This window comes from Indicator indicator, chromosome 5 (assembly GCF_027791375.1).
Source record: "Indicator indicator isolate 239-I01 chromosome 5, UM_Iind_1.1, whole genome shotgun sequence".
Taxonomy (NCBI): Eukaryota; Metazoa; Chordata; class Aves; order Piciformes; family Indicatoridae; genus Indicator; species Indicator indicator.
In genome coordinates, this window is record NC_072014.1 from 35,580,347 (window position 1) to 35,604,817 (window position 24,471).

The 24,471-nt window shown below is 37.6% G+C and overlaps 1 protein-coding gene across 1 annotated transcript in view; it reads right to left on the reverse strand.

Moving 5' to 3' along the window:
* TMEM163 (transmembrane protein 163) overlaps positions 1-24,471 on the reverse strand; it is a 92,182-nt gene that overhangs the window by 14,886 nt on the left and 52,825 nt on the right. Inside the window, exons 3-5 of the mRNA XM_054381105.1 lie at positions 22,393-22,436; positions 21,181-21,272; positions 4,355-4,451 (exon numbers count right to left, since the gene is read on the reverse strand). Of these exons, the coding sequence (XP_054237080.1) occupies positions 4,355-4,451; positions 21,181-21,272; positions 22,393-22,436 (233 nt within the window). The remainder of the gene's footprint in view (positions 1-4,354; positions 4,452-21,180; positions 21,273-22,392; positions 22,437-24,471) is intronic.

The window sequence follows — 24,471 nt, forward strand, 5'->3', positions numbered from 1 at the left end:
CTTCATGAAGTAATGCATTTAAAAACACACTAAGCAATACAATTCTGTAGATCAGTTGTGAAACTGAAATGCTACTGCAAGAGATTGTACTTTGAACCCTGAGGATTAAAATATATATCAATTACTTGAAAAGAAACATTCCCCCATGATAGTAAGTTTATAACTAATACAAATATAGAATTCCATATTATGTGTATAATTAATTCACTGGCCAACTCTCCTGACACAGAATGTCATTTTTCAAGGTAGGTTTCTGTTTAATTATAATATAAAGTACTGTGCACAGGGAAAACTCTTAAGTCTACCTAACAGTGACAGTTTCTGAACTTGCTGCTGAACAGATGGAATCTGCAGTTGAAGTTTTGTAAAAGTATCAATTCAGTGCTTAATAGTAACTTGCAAAAATGAACATATTGTATAAATCCTTGGTGATACCTAGGCCTTGAAGCCTGTGGGCTCTTCACGCTTACTCATCTGAAAATGGACGTAAGACTAAAAAGAAAGGTATGAGGAAAGTCATGATGACCCAGTATTGGCCATGGGGGTTGCCTAAAGAAAACACACGCAAGATCAGGAGTCAAAATTCCAAGCACTTACCATGAAACTTGTCCATATCTTAAACCACTTAATTTACTTAGTCACTTGTATCCTGATCTGTAGACTACTTCAAAGTTTACTAGTCCTTGGCACATGAGGCAAAGGAACCAAAAGGAGGAATATACCATTTCTGTGTTTCCCAAAGTTTTGAAGTGTTCAAAGGGACTAGAAAAAACATGGCCTGTGCTGAAAGCATGTGCAGTGACATACACTACCTATAATTTTATTTCAACTTAACACGGGCAGAGAGGTAGACCAAACAAAAAGCAGAACAGAAAAGCAGAAGTAGTATTAAGATGCTGGGGCAAGGGAGGAGTGCTAATTGCCCTCTCTTCTATGCCAGTGCAGATCAGGAGCACTGCCATTCAGTGTTAGAACAAAAAAATACATTCGGCACTGAATAAAACAGAATTCGAACAGGTGACTGAAAAATGCCTGACTGAGCTAAACCTGAGCTCCTGTCCTGTAAATTAAGTATCTTCTCTCTGCAGTCTGACAAGAAACTGTGGACATTTAAGCCCCTCACAAAATAGGGTAGTTGATCTGGAAATGCCATTAACATTTAGATTCGTCATTCTCCTTTTGGTTCTCTAAATCTTGGTGAGGATTGTCAGACATGCAGCTGAAATCATTGTATGAAATGACAACAATAGTGCAGCTTCCTGTTTGGAATATCCACATAAGTAAAAGAAAATCTGTGTTCATGAACCTTGCATAATTGATCCAGAGTTATTCAGAAGTGATTACGCTTTTAGAATTTTAACCACAGCAGCTTAAAATTAGCAAGCAGATACTTAATTGCTTTATCTGCTTCATACCTTAAACTTGTCTGTATCATACTTTTTTCTCTAAAACTTACACAAATTAAAATGAACTCAGAGAAATTATAACTGTTCCCAGTTTTCAACTCTGACAAAGTCACTGAAGTTTGCCACAAATTAAGATGGAAAAAGAGCATTCTGTGAACAATGCAGTCAGTGCTGTTGCTCTGCATTAACATTATGTTGATCTTGAGTCCCCCACTAACAGTCTTTGGGACTGACAACACTAGCTGTTGTTTTCAGCATCTGAACACCAAGAGCAACGTTTTCCAGTTGGTTTTCAGACCCGTTATTTCTCACAAAACTGAAGTCACACATTCAAAATATCACAAGATGCTTTGAAAAGTATCCACATCTTCAATGATTTTTGCTTCAAGAAAGATTAATAAAGATGCAAACTGTACAAAAAAAAATCATGCAACTATGACCCACATGTGAAAATTAAGTTGAAGCTTGTGTCCTCTCCATCTAGCACACAGCTCCTCACCCTAGTTTTTTACCAGCTGGGGACACCAGTAGAGTTACACCACCTTTCCTTGGTCTTAATGCTCTGTTCTTGCTCAAAGTGCAGGGATACTTCTTTGCCATCAGAGTAACATTTTAATATAAAAGCCCAGTAATACAAAAATCACCACTGGAAATTATTTCAGGTCATTATTTTGACGGAGAATTGATTACTTCACTGTCATGTAAAAAGCCATTAGCAGAAAATGTGGTTCTATTCTTTTTCCATGTATGTCCACATGTCATAGCTAAATTACATGGCAAGGTACTACAGAAATTAGTGCTATTATCATAGAAACACAGAATCACAGAATGTTAGGGGTCTATTTACCCTGATACTGTGTCAAATGTAAACAGTATCCACCCTAACTCTGATGTATCCCACACAGTTTTAGCATGCCAAAGTCTGAATCCAAGGTATTCTGTGGCAAAAGGAATCTGTACAAATCATTCTTACAGGACACTTGTAATGGAATCTGCTCTTCAGGGATACCTTTCTGTAGCTCTAATTAAGTATTTTTTTTTCCTGATGTAAATGCATTGAAAGAATTAAAAATGAGGAAGTACAAAATACCTGCAGCTCATAACTTTGATGCTGCAAATAGGAGACATTTCTCTCTAAGAAACAGAATCCTCAGCTGTAGACAATACCTGTGATGATGGAAGAATGATATGTAGATGGCACCTTTTAAACTCTTGTTCCTACTGCTGGAGTTATTAAGGCATTTGCCCACAATGAATTAGCCTAAAACATCTAAATTAATCTGATCTATACTACCATAAATTCACCAAATGGGTGTTTTAATTATTATTGCTACCTCCTTTCTGAATTTATTTCTGCTTCACAGAGTCAAAACTATGTATTTAATTTTTTCACTAAATAGGAGTCAAACTGTAGCCGGATGCACTGTTTGGGTACAGTCAAGATAAGAGGTTGTCATTTAGTTGATCATCACTGTAGGGTCTCCTCCCCTCACCTTTAGCAAGATCTCCTTCAGCTTTACTAGCACAATGGCATTCATACCTACTCCCTAACCTAGTTCTGTCAAAATGTTTTGGTTGAGTTTAAGAACTGACTAATAAAAGTGTTTAAGCTAACCTAGATCATTTTGACAGAACCAGGCTGGGGAACAACCACATGTGCTGCTATGCAGACAGAGCTGAGGAGGCAGTAAATTATAAAGACTGAAAAAGAAGCAAAATGCAAAGAGAACATTAACCACCTATGGTCAAAAAATCCACCTGCCTGCAAAACAGTCATGCATTAGTTCATGGGCTTTTCATAAGCTACTCTTCTTTACCCAAATTTCGCTAAACTACTGCATTAGGTTTCTGGAGTTGCCCAGCTTCTTGGAAGTTTTCGTGAGAGCACAAGTCCCAGTTGGTCATCTATACTGTTAACAATTGCAATTCTGTTTTGAGTTTTTTTCCAGCTCTGCCTCCATCTCCTGGTTGAAATCAAGGAGTTTAGGTTTCTCTCTAGTGATGTGTTGAGAATGGTACTTGGCAGGGGGAAGTCCCAGTTCAAAAGTCCGTGTTCACTTACAGACAGACTGAACTTCAGGGAGGCTGAATACAAAATGTCCAAGTCAGGCTCTATCTACAATAACTGAACTGAGGCCCCATTGTTTTTATTATCAAGAGCCTTCTGGGAGCAGAACCATTGCCAAATGGTTCTTCCAGTGAGCAGCTGCTTTAGATGAGTAGTGTTCAGGGAGGTTAATAGCCAGTACTGAAAAGAAGCAAGCAGGATAGGACAGAGCAGAGCTGAGAGAAGGGTTGCTGGGGAGAGCTGCTCTACAGGCCAAGCAGGGGCTGGCTTTCATAACCGAAAGAAAACAGAGAGCAGGAGTAACGCCCTTTGTGATGCTTCATGATGAGCCTGTTGAAAAGCCAGCTCTTTCCCCCAGCATGCTCCCCTCACCTGTTTCACTCCTGCTGCTCGTACATGGCTCTGGAATTGGAGGCAAGAGCTGGAAAACAAACAAACAAAAGTATAATCCAAAAATACTCTTTTCACATTAAAAATAAAATACTGAACCCACTGGAGTAGTAAACTGCATAAATATTCTCCTCATAAAATTCTACCAACTTCCTTAAGCCCAGAGAGATCTCTTCTCTGTAAGTGAACTCTTACAGTCCTGCATAAAGCTTCAAGTGATTATGCTGAGAAAGATTTGGCCCATAAAGGTAACCAGGGAGAAGAAGAGATGGTCTGAAGCCTGTAAAAACCTATAAAGATGAGAATCCATCACATAAGGAAAAAGCATTGCTTGAAAACCAGGACTAGAACGTGCAGACAGGCAGGAAATGCACCTGCTACAGCTTTGTTGAGTTCAGCAGCACCTGTTGAAGATGATGCTGGCCTTTCTTTGGCTCAGGGGCAGTGTAGGGAATAAAAAGAACATTTTAAAGAACATTAATCATCTTACCACTTCTGGAAGCACTTTCTTCGCAAGATCGTGGATGGCTTTGATCACAATACATATAGATGACAGGAGAAATATGACACCCAAGATAACACAAGCTCTGGGGAAAAAAAGAAAGTAAACACATTATAACATATTTGGAGTTATACCCACTGCTGAACGTAACGCTCAATAGAATATTAATGATAAAAATATCTTAAGGAGATATGGATAGAGATTTGAATTTAAAAAGAGAACTAAGAGAACTGTCCAGTTTCTCTCCAGTTCTTAAATCCTGGAATACGTGTCAGAAGACAGGGAAGACCAGATGATGTTTCAGAGTCAGAGAGGAAGACGCTTCTGCTTCTCCTGATGATTTATCATCGAGTCCACTAGAGGTCTGGTTTTGTTTTTTTTTTTTTTCTAGAATTTTGCATTAGAAATAATTAAGAGAACTTCCTTCTCTTTACCACACCAGGATAGATGTTTGGTACATCTGGTCAGTAGCATAACAGAACCTGTTTCCTCCCCAGACCCCATGAAAAAAGAATTACTTTAAGTGCAGATGTTAAAAAAGAAACAACAACAAAAAACCACCAAAACAAAACAAACAGCAGATTAGGTGTATCACTTCATAGGCTATCCAAGAGTCTCTCCATACCTAAGTAAGGATTGAGGTCTCATTGGATGAGGTGCCATGTAGAATTAGACTCTATTACTGCTCTGCAGTGCTTACAACGCAGTCTTATAAAAAGCAAATAAAAGGTTTAACAAAAAGTAGATAAAGTAAAGGAATAATTGACAATTTCTTTTTTTATCGGACACAGGCACAATGAGACTTAAACAGTAAATAACACATATCCAGAACTTCACAGTAAAAAGGAAAGCTGTTGATTTTGTTCCAAGAAACAGATTGATGGACTTCCTTTTGCCATGAAATACTACAGGATATAAGGCTTTGATTTCCTCTACACAAACAACAATAGCAAATATCTTACATTATTGATATATCCATAATACAATTTTACTAGTAGCTCTTCATATAAAATTATATGACAGATATATTGTAAGAGCAATTTTAATGTTTAAAGCATGAAATAGTTAACAAGTTATATCTATATGTACATTTTTCTTCTTCAAAAGTTGATTTCCTTTGTTTGTAAATCATCCATTGGTACCTATCTGTTAGCTCAGTTTATGGATGCTATAATTATTCCAGTAGCATGCTGCTATTTTCAACAGCTCAGACATCAGGCCATCTGGTGGTTGGCAGTATATTCAATGTTCACATCAAGCTCAATCTAGAGACTGCAGTTGAACTGGCATTGCTCTGGCTGGGTCAGAAGACACAGCTGCAGCAGTGGCACAGGCAAGTAGCTGGTTTTATTTCCCAACATAAGCATCACCAAAACATACTGTGGACAATCCACATAATCCTACAGGCAAGCTCTCAGTAAAGAGGCTGCCCTTCTACGGAGTGTAAGCAAGGTAGAGCATGGAGTGGTATGGTAGATGAGGAACTCACCTCAGGTAGGCAAAACTCTGCCACACTGATTTTAAGAGAGATTTTTAACTCCTTTACAATAAATTGCAACACAGCCCTTGTTCTTGTTATGTTAAATATCACCTGTTGTAAAAAGTAGACAGAAAAGACTGAGGAGAGCTTGATTACTCTAGAGTCCTTCCCCTAGACTTAAATACAAGATCAAAAATCTGGCCTATCATCTGTGACAGAAGAAGAAACACAAAATGAATTCTCTGCAATCCTACAGCAAGAGGTGATAATTAAATGGTAATATGGATGAGAGAAAAGTTCATATCCCCAAAAGAATGAGTCAAATTGAAAGGTAGATGTTTCATTTTCCATGGCATATTTGGAAGCAGGTTTCTGTTCTTCAACAGATTTTTTTCAGAGATTTTCAGTTTCATTCTATCTGAATGAATCACACACAGAGATCTGTCTGGTGCTGCCTTTGTCAAATTCAAAACTTTTCAGTACCATCTTTATATATTACTTCTCTAATGCTTAGCAAGGCTATAAGATAAGATTATACTCCACAATTCTTCTGTTGTAATTATTTTTTTTTTTTTTTGGACAAGGTAGAGAAACATACACTATAAGTTCTGCTCATTTATCTGCAGGCATTAGGTACCAAAGTGGCCCACAAAAGCTGGCTGACTTGCCTAAAGCCACTTGCTGAGCCAGTGACAGGTTGACATGAGCTATATACACTTCATGCAAGGATATGCTGACATTTCACCTGAAGCAACACTGAAAGAAAAGCCTAAACCAACAGAACCACAAATCAGTGAGTTGGAAACAACAGATCAAACTTCCTTGTGCCAATAGATATTGTTGAATACCACAACTGTGAGGCAGAGAAGAGAGCAAAGCAGCATCACCTCCCCTTGGCTGGATTCAGTTCTTGTATATGTTGGAGAGCCTGGGATATCTCTGTAAACTCTGCCACCACCCAAGCCTAATGGCAAATACTTTGCATCTTTGCCTATGCCAGCAGGTAAGAAACAATTTCAGCAACCTTCAGTTGTTTCTCTTATTCTCCAGATCAGTTTTACTGTGTCAAAAGAATTCCCATACACCTACTTAACCAGAAATGGCTAAAAGTAGAAAGAAAAAAGGAAGATGTTAATAACAGTGACAAAGCTATTAATAGCAGACAGAAATGCAGTCTGAGGTTTGAATCAGCATTCAGTCACCATATTTAGCAGCCAAGCTTCTCCTTTATATACTGGCTTTTAGAATCCATAGCCATGCAAAATTCATGAGTAATGGCATAGTACTTTAAGTGCAAAAATACACGTTTCTTGTCTTCTTGAGTGTATTGATTTGTCTGCAAAGCCACTAGAACAAAATACTGCATGGTGTCTTCTTTCAGTCTCATTTGCCAGAAAAATAGTTTATCTAGATCAAAAAACACACAAAATTCGACAACAAATGTACAAAATTAGAAACCTTCAAAAATTAAATCTGAAATTTTAACAGTAGTACATAATAAACAAATTGTAATTGATTATTGTAAGCTTGATTTATTTCAAACCATTAGACAGCAAAAACTTTAATACAAGCCTGCTAACTTCCATCTGCTAACAATTACTCCACTGCTTTGTAACTAGTGTTTCCAACTGCACATGAAGGGTGCTACTGCCAAAGTAGTTGGCAAGTGCAATTTCATTAATAACATTCAATTAAATTAGATGAGCCAACTGTCATTTATAAACAAGTTCCAGTCAGCTCAGAAGTACTCATGAAAATTAATGAAAGAGGAGCTAGACAGAAGTGAGAGGGTACACTCTGTCCAGCAACACCCATGAAGAACACATCACATATCATACGCCACCAACACCACTTACACCTCTACCAATTACTTCAGATCATGTACTTAAATTGCAGCCATTTCTATGTGAGTTACTGTATGAGCTTCCCAATAAATATCTGCTACATCATTAGAGATATAATTGATATGCAACACAAAAAAATCAATTACTACAGGTTTGATAGGCAACAAGAAAGATCTAATGAAGAATACTTGAATCTGAAACCTCCCTCAGTTCCATGTATTTCTTCTAAAAGGAAAGAGGAACAGAGACAATTTAATCAAACATTTTAAAATATGATGAAAAGACATGATTGGATTCTCAGAAGCAGTATGCTTTCTGAAATCTTTCAGAATTCAATTTAAAGAATAACAGACTAACTCAGAAAGAACAAGGTGACAGCATCTCTCTGATATCCAGGCAATAACCAACTTTTAGGTAAACTCAGGCTCAGACTTCCAAAGGATTTTTGGCACTTGGAATGCAAGAGGAATTAAAACTATATCATTAAGTTGTTGCTAAAGAGAATTTAATGATATGATTTTAACAGTGAAACCAAGTCTTCCTTAGTTTGCTGAAGGGCTTGGCAGCAGATCATGATCTGCTGAAGACATCTCTTGATGTGTTTTTGATGCAGTATTTCTATCTTAAAGTCTAGAAGATAAAGAGTAATTCATTGCATCAAAAAATTAACTCATCAATTTTGTCACCTTTTCAAGATAACTTTGTCACAGATGAAACATACTGTTAATTCAGCTGTACTGCAGTTTCAGGCATGGAGAATGAAATTATTTCGACTTTCAGAACTGCTAAAGAGTTTATGCAGCTTTTGAGCTTCAGTCCCTGTTAGTTCACTTCCAGCAGAATTCAGAAATGTGAGTATGTATAAATCCCAAAAACTAAACTCATGTCTCTAATCTTAAGCTTGGTTCTGGGTGTGCTACAACCTGACAAATTCCAAAAGACATTTTTCTGAAAGCAGTACTACAAGCCATATGCAACCCATTTGTATTTATAGAACCCTATAAATATCCATTTCGATTTACACCAGTCCTGGATATTTACACTCGTATCCATCAAAATGAGATCAGCGTGAAGCGTACTGCATGACATACAGCTGCCACCTCATCTTTTCCATAACACATGCCCTGTAAGGAACTCTAGTAGACAAAATTCTTCATTTTGATGACAAATTCTCACAACTCATAAAGAGACCAGAAAAGGAAATGTCACTGTAAGCACCTGACAGTCTTTCCCTTAATCAAAAATTTGCTACTTTGCATGAGTTAATGGCTTTTAAGCAAGTAACTATGAAAACTACTGAGTTTCAGGGGGTTCCATCTTCACAAACCATCAATTTTCAAACTGCTGTTAGTAAGTTAATTTTTTTCCTTTAATACAAAACTAATTTCCTAAGGAGAAAAATTCAAACTATTCAATTCATTTACATCTAGTACAGTCCTCTAATTAATGGATTTATCTTTAATCCTGTTTTATATTTGCAAGTCTTTGTTATGACTCCCTCCAGGTAGTGATAAGGCAAATTCTGCAATATTTCCATTGCAGAACTAAAAACTAACCTCACTTAGATCTCTGTGGTGATTCATCTTCAATGTAATAAAGCAGTATTACCTTTAGCACAGCTCTTGCCACAGTGACTATTCTTTACATGAATTGACCCATTCTAGCCAAAAGGATTGCTCTTCCATGTAAGCAGCAGTCAGCCTGAAGTAAGACTGCAGATTTAGACTCTCAGATGCTTCTTTTGAAACTTTTTCTTTTTTGCTTTTTTTTTTTAATAAACAGGCAATAAAGTTACAAATACACCCTCAGTGACAAAGCTCTGCTATATACTATTTCAGAACAGATCTGCAGTAAGCTACGTAGCAATGACCAACAGTTCTCCTCACATCAACTGACTTCTGTAGAACAGCCACTGCTTAATGGATCATCCTGCTCTCTTTCTGGCAAATGGAAAACAGTAAGACAGTAAGAACAACAGTCTGTAATGAAGCTCTTGGTAACTACTCTTCTCAAGTCAATATGCTCTCACATGCAACAAAGGTGGAGCCACAGAATCAAGGATTTTTTTAAAAAAACAGTGATTCATGCAAATATAGTCTGCAAAAATGTGGTAATTTTTTCTTGGTGGCTCACAAGAGACAGTTGTTTTAGAGCAGTGGAGAGGGAAAAGGGGTCTCACGTACTTGGTCGTATGTCTGTTACACCATTCAAATAATTTTATCATCACATTTCATTAAAACAGTCCCTGAAATGTGATGACACCATGCAGAATAAAAGAAGACTGACAGTAGCAGTCTAATTACTTCCCAGTTTCATTAACATAAAATACATCTAAAATGCCGTGTTCAAAACCTATCCTTCCTGCAAATATTGTGCTATTCTCCCACCTTTTTTATTCAGTGTTGTATCTAAGGCTACCTGAGCTATTTTGATTACAATGGTTATGTATTTTTTTTATTACTTTTACCAGTGTAAAGAACCTCCTCACAGCACCATAGAACAGCCCAGTTTGGAAAGGACCTCCAAAAATCATCTGGTCCAGCCTTTCATGGGAAAGGGAGCCTAGATGAGATTATCTAGCACCTGTCCAAGTACACCTTGCAAGCCTCCCACAATGAGGACTCTACCACATCCTTGGGAAGGTTGTTCCTGCAAAAGATTGTTCTCACTCACTGTAAAATATTCATTCTTGTATGGTTACTTATCTTATTCAGTGAAAACATTGCTTATCTTATTCAGGGGAAATATTTTCAGTAAGCTGAAGAGGTAAAAGTGACAAGAGAAGTATGAGAAAAGTCATTATAAGCCACTAGAGTTTGTATTAATAGTATTGAGGTTGAAATTATTTTCTCACATTTGCAATGCTGCCATCAAAACAAGCTTCAAATCCTCACCCAATTCTCTGGCAGTTATGATATGATAGATAGAAGATAATACTCCTAATTCCTACATAAAATTCTGTTACCTCCCAAGAGCCAGTTTACTCTATAGTTTATTTTAATTCTGTATTTTCTTGACTGTTAAGAATATTATACGTTTTTCTCAGAGAAATGAGTTTTCCACCATGGCAATAGTGGAAGAGTTTGCCCAGAAGGTTTCAGAGTCTCCATCCTTCTAAGTTTTCAAGACCTGACTGGATAAAGTTCTGAGTAACCTATCCTGATCTCACAGCTGAATCTGCTTGGAGCCAGAGCCTGGGCTAGAGACCTCCTGAGGCTCCTTCCAACCTGAATTATCCTATGATCTTATGAATTTTTATTCACAAACCTTTATTTTCTGCAGACTCTGTCAAGATCTATCAGCACTAATGGCTCCTAATTGCCCACAGAAAAGGAAATGTTAAAATCTCTACAGGCCGTTTTCACCACTGGAGTGAAGAGTTAGTGTTAAAACTATTACTTTGCGAGGAACTGTAACTTAGCATTAAAATGAGCTGCAGGCCAAAAAGAGCAATATGAGCTGTAGGCCCAGGAGTAATGTGAGCTTCTTCAGCAAAGCTGAGTAAATCAATTTTATGATGGATACAGAATTTAATCTCTCAATAAACCCACTAACAAAACGTCTGGAGTCCTGGTAAGAAAAACAATTAAACTGTAGAAGTAGATAATGGAAAGTATTGATGTGCTAATTTCTCTTTTCCTATGATTTGAAAGGATTTTAGTATCAGTGGGCAACAGCATGAATATCAGGCATGGAATCATTCAGGGGAACTCATAAGGCATAACACCTGGACAGGCTGGAGAGTTGGACAGAGGGGGACTACACAAAGTTCAACAAGAGCAAGTGTAGGGTTCTGCCTCTGGTGAGGAATAACCCCATGGGAGTCCTGGTAGACAGGCTCATTAAGAGCCAGCAATGTTCTCCTGTGGCAAAGAAGGCAAATGATATCCTGAGGTGCATTAAGATGAGTGTGACCATCAGGTTGAGAGAGGTCTTTCTCCCACTCTGCTCTGCTCTAGAAAGGCCACATCCAGACTACTGTGTCGAGTTCTGAGATATCCAGTTCAAGAGAGACCAGGAAACACTGGAGAGAGTCCAATGGAGGGCTACAAAATTGATGAGGGGACTGAAGCACCTCTCTTACAAGGAAAGGCTGAGACCCGGGGCTCTTTAGCCTGAAGACAAGAAGACCTTTAAAGAGGATCTTATCAATGCTTATTAATATCTAATGGTCAGGGGTCAAGAGATGGGGCCAGCGTCAGCGACAGGACACAGGACAATAGACACAAACTGGAACATAGGAAGGTCCACCTACAAATAAAGAACAACCATCCCTGCATACACCCCAGACAGTGAGGCAGATGGCAGTGAAACTTCTGGCTGGGTACTGTACTTCTGTGGCAGAAAAGGGTCTGTTCAGTCTGCTGCTCACTGTGATACATGTACAGCTCTGCTGCCCATTGTTTTAAAAAGAGGCATTAAAATTACAATGCAGCTGTTCACTAACATTTATTCCTTGATGCCCATTCTGGAAGACTGCAGGGAAAATTCTAGCCACATGTTTCATTAGGGTGACATCCAGAACTATGAAGACTAACATCTGCCTCTAAAGCCCATTAAAGTGCTTACTCTAAACAGAACAATTACTAGCCACTGTGGCAGATTAATGTAATACAGGCACAAGATTCAATCTCAGCCTCAGTCCTGAAACTTCTGCTTCTTTGTCATGCTCTATCACTAATCTGAAGCTTCTTTGTGTCCAATTAGACAGTTACTTTGCTTCATTTTGTTTGCAGTGTAGCTTATCTGTTATTAGGTTTAGTTCGGGAGGAAAGCTTGGACACCAAACCATGCAGAATCACAGCTGTCTGGAGAACTTGCACCTGCTTTTGCTGCATGAATACTCACTTTAAGATTCACTTTGAAAAGAACAAAGTGGGCTCACTGTTCATCGCACATGAATCATGTATCACTACAGATACTCCTTTTTCTCATTGTTAAAAAAAATAAATAAATTACAAAATAAAGATACTTCAAGCAATAGTCCAAAATTTCACTGAAAGCAAATTTCTCAATTATTATATTTAAAAACATACATGGTCTAATCACTTCTTAAAGAACATGGAGTGAAACAGCCTGAAAGAATTGGGGCTGTTCAGTCTGGAGAAGAGAAGGTTCCATGGAGACCTTACAGCTACATTTCAGCATGTGAAGAGGACCTACAGGAAGGCTGGGGAAGGACTCTTTAGAAGGGCTTGTGATGATAGAACAAGGGGAAATGGTTTGAAACTGGAGCAGAGTAGACTTAGGTTAGACATAAGGAGGAAGTTCTTTACAATGTGAGTGGTAAAATACTGGAGCAGGTTGCCCACGGATGTGGTTGCAGCTCTGTCTGTGGAGACATTCAAGATCAGACTTGATGTGGCCCTGGGAAACCTGATCTAGCCAGAGGTGTCCCTGCTCTCTGCAGGGGTGTTGGACAAGATGACCTTGAAGATCCCTTCCAACCCAATGAAATCTGTGTATGTGTGTGAAATGGTGTTTATATCTCAGATATAAACTCAGATTCAGATTATCTATGCTAGGGATCCATTTCATGGTGAAAATGTTATAGGCCTTCTAAAACTTTTATTGCCCTCAGGAGTTCAACTAGTCACTGCAGAACAGGGTATTTGCAGCCTTTAAAATCCTGTGGCTGAACTGGGGCAACAGTTCCATTAATAATTGGTTTCCTCAAGGTATTAAATATCTGCCATTAAAAGCAAAGGCATTACTACAGCTGAGAGATTTTAAAAACTCTTATGACCTATTTTCTAGTTCCTGGTCTGCACAGTTGCACATATGGTACACCTGACTTATAACCACCCTCCCAGCCTGTGAAGAGTTGATCACTGCTCCTAGCCTTGTAGCAGGGTGATCCTCTAGAGAGTCTGTCATTCCCCTAAAGGTGGAAATAAAAAAAAAAAAAAAACCAAACAACAAACCCACAAACTAGTTCAGAAGTTCTCAGAAGGCTTTATGGTGATCATCAAACTCCAGAACAGAACACCATCATATCCCAGATTTTATATATATGTGTCTGTGTGTGTGTAAATACTAGGCAATATACTCAAATACTGCCTAATCATCTACTACTGAAGTAAAAGGAAAATTAAATAGATATGAAATCTAGCTCCAGTAAAACCACTGCCAAGTCTACAGATGCCACACTTTTAGAAACAGATTTTAGAATGTATAAATATATGTGTTTGCTATTTCATATTTAATATAAATTCTATGTGTGGATTTTGTGTGCATGCATGCATAAGTGTATGCATATATGTATTTCTGCCTGGATAAGAGCAAAGTTTATGATTGCTTCACTTTTGCTGAATATGGAAGAATAGATTTATGGAGAAATGATACAGTTTAATAAGTCAGCCTCTAAAACTGTCTCTAGCACTGTCCCTGGATTTAGTATTTAGGCTAAATATTTTAGAAGGAAGAATGTTTAGCAATTTTCAATGAGGCTGTAAAGAAACTGTATTTCTCCTCCTGTAAAGCAGATATCCAAGCAAAAGTGAACACTTTGCAAACTCTGAACTGCACACCACTGGGTAGGAGAGACAGTCATGTCCCATGTGAGGACCAACTCATGGTAGCTGAGAACTAAACAAGACCTGCAGAGGTAAGTTCTTAGCTATTTGTAGTCTGTAGGCTATCTCCATGCATTTGACATTTTTCCAGATCACTTAGATATTCCATTCACTCATCACAAAAGTTTTTCCTCCAGCCAGAGAGGTTTGCCCTGAACTGTGGGTAGGTGTGGATTTTGCCATCTGTGCTTCAAATCTCTTTCGTATATATGGCATAGATAAAATTATCTGCAGGTTTTTTTTTTTTTCAGTGTGACTGATATGTTGGGTCTGAATTGAGAGGATTATTTTCATTCAACACCTCCTAAATAGACAGTGCTCATTTAGTCAGGCTAACCAGTAGAGCAGAGCCAATTCACACATGGAAGTCTAGACACATTACTAATACTGAAAATTAAGGGGATTCATTCTGCGAATCAAGAGAGAATATATGCTGCAATCAGACAGATCAGTATGCCCTCTTACTTGAATCTAAGGAAAAGAAAGAAGAGCCAGACCTACCCTGGCTGTATGACAGCCATTTACTCCAATAAAAGGTGGTTTCCAATTCTTTTAAGTTTTGGGTGCAAGAACTCATAATCCCCATATTGCATGCCTGAATGCAATAAACATATATTCAATAACACTTCTGTGAGGCTTCCCAGGATCAAGCCCTGGGGACACATAGTCCCAGGTGGTATCACTTGAATATAAGCAAGCAAGGTATAAGGGTTAGCATTACTTTGGAAGCTGAGGCTCACTCTGTCTTACCTATTATCACATTTTCTCATTAGGAAAGCAAGACTCACTAAGTCTCCACACAGACCCACCCTCATTACACTTACACCCCACATCTGTCCCACAACCACACAGACATGTCCAACTCCTTTACCAGCAGGTGTGGTTCTGCAGGAGGTAGCAATAGTGATGGCTCTTTACAGACTCTGCGAAGGATAGTAATAAAGCAACAAAGGGCAGATAGACAAACACACACACAGATTAGAAATAAAATTTACACCTTTATCATCAAACTTAATTAAAGAAAGGGGTAGTATGGTGAAGGATATAAGAGATTTTCTAATTGTTGCATCCATTATTCTATTTGTGAGTCAGGTTTCCTATTTACTCCATCCCTGAGAAGTAGTCAAATATCTTTCTTAGAGATTGCTTTTAGCTCAAACTAAATTAGAAGTTCTTGGATAAAGCTCTCACAATTGTGCTTTTCTGGATGTCAAAATAGATGAGAGCACCAGTTCACTCTCCCCATAATTTGAGAACCTATTAAGAATCAAATCTGCAGGGCAAACCTTTTTCACTTGGCCAATGGGTTCAGTGTTTTGATAGAAACAAATCCAGCTGCACCAGCTGAGGTATGATACATTGAGATCGAAGTTAAGTTACAGACACACAGCAACGTTTCTAAATAAAGCCTAATTGCAAAGCTGCAAAAACTGCAAGACCTTCACAATTGTTTTCAAACATAGCACATATTGTTTTTAAACCTAGCACAATATAAGAAAAGATACCCAAAATAAATACATGAGCAGAGATAAGTGAAGCTTCAAGTCCAACCATCAACCTAACACCACCATGCCCACTAAACCATGTCCCAGAGTTCCATATCTACATATTTTTGAACACTTCCAGGGATGGTGATTCAACCACCTCCCTGGGGAGACTGTTTCAATGCTTGACCAGACTTCTTTACTGAAAGCAAAGATTTTTTTCCTAATATCCCATTTAAATCTCCCCTGGTGCAACTTGAGACCATTTGCTCTCACCCTATTGCCTAGATACTTGGGAGAAGAGACCGTCACCCACCTCAGTACAACATCCTTTCAGGTAGTTGTAGAAAGCAGTAAGATCTCCTCTCAGGCTCCTCTTCTCCTCTCCTGCCCCACTAAGGACAGGAATGATTATCTTCTCCTGGCAAAAAGCTTTATCAGGTGGAGGTATGACAGAGATCTGTAAGCCTTGCCTGCCACACAGTAGGCCCTATCTAATTTTTGTTATTTTAATATTGCAGACAATATGTCGGATGAAAGCTCCACCAATAAAAGAAAAAAAAAAAAAGAAACATATGTACTTTCATTATGTATCATGCCATGGCAATATAGAGCACTATGAGTTCATTAGAAACTATTTGCCCGTGATACAATTTAATTTTCCTGCTACAGTAGTAAAGGATGGAATAGTTGGAATCTGACATATGTAATAAAAACTAGAAAAAGGAAAGGAAAAAAAAAATAACAGTGAAAGAAATGTGAGCTTTCTGCTCTTGGCTTTAATCAGCAAGCTCATTATGAGTAAGGCTTCCCGTTTACTCTGGCACTGGGTTAAGAAAGATTTTGACAGACTGGTTCTTGGGAAAAAGAGAATTTAACTTTGTACCATCAACAAAATAATATATAATAAACACCAGCTGCAACTGTCAGGAATTGCTATGCTAAACATGCTGTAAGGAGTTAGTTTTTGCAGTACTGAACATATAAGCTGAAACAAAACCCAGTAATCAAAAAAATTCTGTATGCAATGAATCCTATGGGCATGAACAGATACTCAGTCCCGTGCTGCATTATACAGAAAGCCAGGATTGTAGCTCTGTCATGTAAGAATGGGAATATTGCCCACAGCCTAAAAAGTAGCAATACTTCATTTACTCCATTTGACCTGAGCAGGCTGGCAACTAAAGCTATTAACTTACTGTGAGTGGGGTCCTGTTTTCCTGAGCAGAAGGAAATCAAACAAGAGATGTTTCCTTTGTTCACAGTTTTGAGCCCTTTCCAACCAACTATACATAAAGAGTTCCATCTTTTACAGCTTTTTTATACAGCTGTGTGCCTGAGGTTTGTTATTCTCTTTTCTCGATCTTTCCTTGTTAAGTGGTATTTCTCACTTTCTCCTCACAGTTCTAGCACTCCATTCCAAGTTCTTCATTCTTGAATTCAACAGACCAAACAGCTGCCCAATGGCTGTACAGCTAGCTACTAGTTCAACCTCTCAGGAGACATTTTTCCAGGTCCCTAAAGTTTTAGTCTTCTATTAAGAAATTACTTTTACTGCTACTTACTGGGCTTTTCCTTCACCAGAATTTAGATTTGCTCCAGCATCCAAATAAGACATTATATTGCTAAAGGTTTACTGAAAGGTAGAATATTCAAGAATATTTGTACATTGGTTACAGAGGGCAAGGCGGGGGACCATTCAAATTTCTTCATGCATTTTGAGTGGCTCAGCTACATCAGAGTAATTCCTTCTCTTAGTACCTCCTCTTATAAGGAAAAACAGGGAATTTGAAGATTTTTTTGTTCATAACTTTTTTCCTTTTTTGTTGAGATTCAAGATCTTTCTTTCTTGTGTTTCTTGATCATTGCTTTGTTGATGATTTGTTCAGCACTTTTAAATTTCCTGCATGTTAACCTGCAATCCAGCAGACCACACTGAGCAAATCAAGCACTCACAAACTAGGTACTCCAACTCTTCCCAGGTATCCTAATCCTTGCATTCCCTCAAGACCTGCTTCAGCCACCGTTCTAAAATACATGAAAATCTAGTAGCTTGGTTCTGCCTACTCTTATTTGACTGCCAAAACAAACAGAAAGATGGTGAAGTGAGAAACTACCCAAAAAGTACCAGTAATAAACACATCAAATATTCATCCCACTCATACATATTTTTCAGTAATGAGCTAATTAGGCAGAATCAAGCAGAGTCTCATATGGTCTACTACCATAGAGTGGTTTATACCTGATCTTGGTGGATATTAATTATATTTTCAAAGCCATTTGGTATGCTTACAAAATAAAAAGTATTAAAACTGTATCAGAATTCCATCAGAATTTAAGACATACCTTGAACATAACCAGATATTTTTTTCATGATAACTTAAGAAAAATTCTTATCAGTAAAACACTTGAAAAGCCTGCCAGCTTTAGCTTCTCAGGCCATCAAATTCTCAAAAAGGGCCACTATGAGAATCAATGTATACATTGTATAACTCTGGTCACAAGTACACTAGAAGAGTACCTTCTCATTTTGCCTCAGAAAATGAGATAAATCGAATGATCTAGTAAATTGGAACCCATTAAACTGAGTTAAATTCATCAGGACAAATTTTCATGCTAGCTATAAACTTTCAGCACTACAATTCCCCTGAAGTCAAATGGAAACCCATTGGTTCAGCTTAGCAGAACTTGGCACAGCAGGCAGTTTTGTCCTGTTCATTCTGAGTACCAGCCCATGAAATGCTGCATCTCTAACTTCCATATGGCTACATGTTAACTAAGATTATGCAGTTCTTTTTCATTTTTCCTTTTCATTCCACATATTTAATTCACAGCACATCATAAATCAGGCTGTATTCTGTGTGTCTTTTTCTGGGGTTTTCTTTTTCATCCTCTCTCAACAACATCCAACAGTTAGGACTGGATCTAACATTGCCCTTCCATAAGAGGCTTTCCACTGATTTCAACAGATTTTGGACCAATCTCTTGCTGTCAAGTTTATGAAACAGGAAGTGGTATAAATTTGCAATACATAATTAGTTGGCAATTTCACTTGGTCTTTCCCATGGAACTCAGGTTATTTTCAGATATGTTAGGATATACAGACCAACATAATATTTAAATTGATAAAAGACAGGTCTATAAATCAAGAACTAAACTAAGTCACTCTGGCACACCTTACTCTGGGAAACAGTAGTAGTGCTTTTGCAGAAACCCAGAATTCTGCACAGACTCCTGTGCTAAGGCAAAGTATGGCTGGCAGACAGAGACAGGAATAATGCATGGAATGATCTGGTCACCCACATGAATTTGCACCAAACCACCCAGAAGTCTGAGAGCAGACTTCCCCACAGAGGGACAGGCACACAAAAACAAGGGCTCATAAAGACCTGGTGCAGTCATAGGCACGTAAGATACAAAGATTATTTAGAAGGCAACCAAGCAGCTAGGAGGTGTCATACAACATTTTTCCAGTGGTAGAGGAAAAATAATTACATGCAGTCATTCAAGCAGGAGACTGATTAAACACAACAGGAAATTAGAAATGTGCCTCCCTCAAAAATCTGACACAGTAAGAATTGCCTTAAGAGACAGAACCATTTCTCAGGTTATTGGTACTATGATGATTCTCCTTTTAATTCTAGAAATGGAGAGATATGCAGACTGCCTCTCCAGTGATTCATATTCCCAGCATATGGTAACATTCCTTCATTCTGTACTGATCTCATCCTGTAACCTTAGCTGTCTGCAATGAGAGGGCATGGCAAGTAATTCATTGACTTAATTTAGCCTGACGTAAAGCAGAGGGATCATAGGAAAGCAAATTAAAAATGAGCAGAAAAAGCAGGAAAATATGTTTTCTACTTTGCTTGTTCACTTTACTGGCTTAGCCACAGGGATATGTTGATTCTTCTTTTGTATTGGGATTTATTTGCTCTATAAACTGCTTCACAAGGTTTACTTGAACAAGCTCAACAGAAGGAGATTTCAAAAATATGTTAATTGAATGTTGACAGGAATCTCTATGGACACCCACAAAAGCAAAAATCTCAGGAAATGTCTGTTTAGATCTCCAAATTTGTACAGGAAGACTAATTTTAATCACATATTACAGAATTTATTTTTATGAATTAATGCCACATTAATCTCCTATAGCTTTTTATTCCAAATTGTTATGAATGGAACACTGTCAAGAATGAACTTGCACCACTGGCAATGTGTTGCATGAGTCTGAGTTACTGCTTACTTTTCTGCTTAGTTTTTAGGAAGTGACTATGAAGAAAAGTTATAGTCCACTCTAGGATGCTTTTTATTTTTGACTTGATCCTAACAGATACGTGAAAGTTCGGTTTCACCTGGCTTTCCTTCTAACAGAAGGGAGTTCGTTAGAGGTGTTTCAGAACAAAAACTACCTTATTCCTCTTTATTGTAAAATTGTAGGATAGCTGAACTATCTTCAAACAAGCCAGATGGGATACTGCTAGCAATGGCAGCACAGGACAACACCAAAGCAGATAAATGTACTGCAATTCTCCACCTAAATGTATCCAGAATTTGAGTAGGAGGTTAAAGTACTCTTTATGCACCAGCTGGAAAAATTCTTGAGTGAAACCCCACCTGATCTTCTCAGCTACCACATGTATTGCCAATAGAAGTGGCGCACAATGATGTAGAATATAATTTCTACTGTAATCAATACATTATTACAAAATAAATATTTTTCCATAGGATTTATATAGCAAGCATTCAATGCTTTTACTTTGCAAGCATATATTCTTTTTTCCCCCGAGAAAGACATGCAAGTATTGATACACTCTTACCTACAAAAACAGCAATAGTTTTATAATAAAAAGAGTGTGTCTATCTCTTTCTTTGTACAGCAGTTATAAATGCTGTCATACCACTCACTCTTCTCAGATGTTCTGTAATCCCAGTTTCTAATAGTATCACTATAAATTGAAGTGATTTACACTCAAAGAGAAGGGGTTCATATTCCATTCTTGCTACAAGCACAAATATAATACAAGCATCCATTTAAAAAACATACTATATTAAAAATAACAGAGTTAGATGTAAAATAAAAGATTTACAAGTCCATTATGGATTGCAAATACAGCTTATTCAATAGAGATGCTGCAAGAAAAAAAAAGAAAGAAGAAGAAAAAAAAAGAAGAAAAAAAAAAAAAAAAAAAAGGAAAAACCATAAAGTTCTAACAGTTACTGTCTTGGCTAAAAAGAAACTGAAACTCACAATCAAAGGGAGATTTGCCTAAGGAAAGGCAAACAGTTTGGGATCAAACAGTAAAGTGGCAGAAGGAAAGAATACTTGCTGAATGTTTTTTGTCAATGCTCTGGAATCTGTAGCATCACAGTTTGACAGCTAAAACTCTGCAGGCCTCTGCTAAAGCCAGAAGTAATTAAGTGTACTTACATGTACTCCCTGTGTGCAGAATGCACTGCGGCTGCGTTGCTATAACGCCACAAAACTATCGCCGATGACAAAACATCCAGGGTAGCATCAAACTGAAAGAGAAAAAGAGTAAATTGTTTTGTCAGCCATTACATTTGTCCTGTACTAACAGTAACGCATTTGCTGTCCCTGCTGCACAAGCACAGAGAAGCTTCAAATAAATCATTTTAATGAAAGCAGGTTTTATATCTATTAAATTGATCTTCACATTTTTGTCATGTTATTACTGCACAATGATACACTTCAGAGCTCAGAAAGTCAATCAAGGGATTAAAAACTTCTTATTCATAATCCATCACTTCCAGAGAAGAAAAAGAAAAAAAAACAACAGCTAACACAATCTGCCACAAAAGTTAAAATACTAATATGATTCTTATGCAAAGACTAAAAGTGTTTGAAAACATGTCAACTACTCCTTTTTCCTGCAAAGTCACCAATTCTCTGCAGTAAGTTTTATTTCACAGAAAGCAAATATTTTTCTTCTAAATCCCATTGTACCCAGATTTCATATTATACTGTATCATCAGCAAAATTGCCACGTTTGTATTTCTAGTTAATGAAGACATGATGTTTGGTAACACCAAAAAGCATGTCCCACTGTAAGAACTTTCATCCTTAAGTCAAACTTTCTATGGAATCAATCTCAGCTTCAAATTTGAAAGTAACAGACCAATCATGTGAAATTAATCACTTTGCCTCTTGCTGGGAATTCTTTGCTCTGCCACTAATCAGTAAAGTCACAGCAACTACTAGAAAAGAAAGCCATCATCCTGCAGTCAAATGGGGTTTTACCATAGACTGCAATAGGAAAATGGTCATGCAAAGTTCTGAATGGAACTTCAAAATCTCTCTCAAGTTCAACAACAGAACTAATTAAGGTGAGAGACTTGTAGAAGAAAACCACACATAGGGGATAGTATATGTCAATAACAAGATGTAAGTATTGATATTAACTCCATTGATTGACATTAATTTGTAGTCAGAAACTGAAAGAGGATGATGAAAGTATCTTTATTATCCTTTCCCAGGTATGACTTCAACAATATTTTTTCTAATCCATTATTGACTTGGCACACCTGACTATGAACTTAAAATAAGGAAAAAATACAGTATTTCACATTCAGAAAAAGCCCACAAAAACAGCAGAGAGTATTAAATTGTATCTCTACTTACAGCAAATCCAAATGATGATGCACTGTATCTCATTACGGAGACAGCTAAAGGAAAGAAAATATTATTCAGAATTACTTTAAATAATTTTTAATATCCTTCTTCTCTTGTCAGAGAGCTACAAAACTAGTTTCAATGCATGGGCTTAGTTTCACACAGTTCCCACTAGACTGACTTCACTCTCACTTGTAAAAAGTCTACAAGAAAGGCTTTGTACTGCAGGAAATGGTTAGGTCACTCAGGAGATGCTTTTTTCCAAAACCATAATGGAGCAGACCTTAGCGTAGCACGCAGAAACTATCTGTTTATGAAACATTTTGCATTTCAGACTCAGTTTTGAGAAAAAGTATATTGAAACCCCAATTTTACACTCTCAGTGGAGATTACATGTCTCAAAGTACTCCTTGCTCCAGCTAGGCACAAAAGCCCACCTAAACTAGCTGACAGAAAACGATGCAAACCGGTCCAGACTTCTTGGTTGACATCTCTTTGATGAAGAAGTCTAAGATTAATTCACACAGCCCCAAGAAATGCTTCAAATTCCATCACATGAGTGACTTCCAATGGAAAAAGCAAATGCAGGAAACATTTTGACCAGCTCTGATTTTGACTGCATATTGACTCCTCCCCCCAAAAAAAAGAATAAACAAGGCAAAAACATGAACAAGGCTTCATTTTATGGGCTCACATCTGAAAAAAAAAATCTATCATCTCCACAGTTCCCAAATCAAAGAGGTGCTGTGCAGGTAAAATACCATTTACTAGCCCAGAAGAATACCAGGGAAGAAGCAGGCAGAAACGGAAGAGGCTCCATCATCTTGAGATGGAACTTCATCACACCATAACTCTGACAGGCAACACTATGCCTACGTCAGGCTCCCCAGCACTTGGCAGCTCTACCCTGCTTGCTGTTTGTTGAGTGAGAACAAGACTAACTGAACTTGTGCTCACTGAATGAAGCACCTATTACTCTAGTTCCACTACAAAGAAGGATTGGAAAAAAGCCCAAGAGGATTAATTTTACTCTCCCCTTATGAACAGATACCACTTAACTTACTAAGAAAAATATGTTTTCTGTAAAAATAAAAATACTTGAACTTAAAAGAAAAACAGACACATCAACAACTTTGTCAGTCTTAAGCTGACAAACACAGTATCTAATTTTCAGTATTCCAGTATTGATGAGAACAGCCTGACAGACTAGAGCTGCTATGGGTCGACCATTTTAGTAACAACAAGCTGCAGAACTGTGACAATTATCTGGAATAAACAAAAAAAAATCTTGGAACAGATAACCCTTTTCTTACTGATCTAAGACTGACCTGTGGACACAAGCATGCCAGACTTCAGATGCATTTTGACTTTATCACTACAGTTGGCCAAAACACAAATAAAAAGTGAACAACTTCATTTACAGATTCCCATTTTCTCAAAGATGAAGAGTACTGAAGCAGTTACTATGGATTTACATCTCACCCTTAGGATTTTCCGCATTTCATCTCTTAGGTGAAGAGAGAAGCTATATTTCTTGGTCAGACTTGCCAGGCAAGAGCTACACTTGACAAGATGACACTAGCTTGCAGTGATCTAACTGAAAATTTGAACACTTCACTACATAATAATATATTACCTATCAGATTTTCATGATATGCCTCATCAGAGGCACACAGTTTCAAAAACTGCAGAAGATGTACCAAAAAAAAATAAAATATGGGCATTCACAGGTACATACAAGCTTGCAATGTTCCTATCGTTAGTGCTTTCATATGATGCAGTTCAAAGCCACACTTTTACTCCTTCTTCTATTTCTAGCCTGCCTCTGTAGTGAAATTAGCTCCTCAGTTTTTACTAAATTGCCAGCTTTTTTCCCTCCAGGCTTCAAACAAATTAACTCTATGGTTCCCTTAAAAATGAATATATAATTTCTACAGTGACAAAGTGCATACAGATAACCACACCTTAAGAATGATTTAAGTGACCTGTTTAGGTGTATTTAAAGCATTAGGTCTTTAGCATGAGAACTGTCTTTAAGTATTCTACCACAGTGAATATCCACAGCACTAAGACACAATCTGTTTGGCC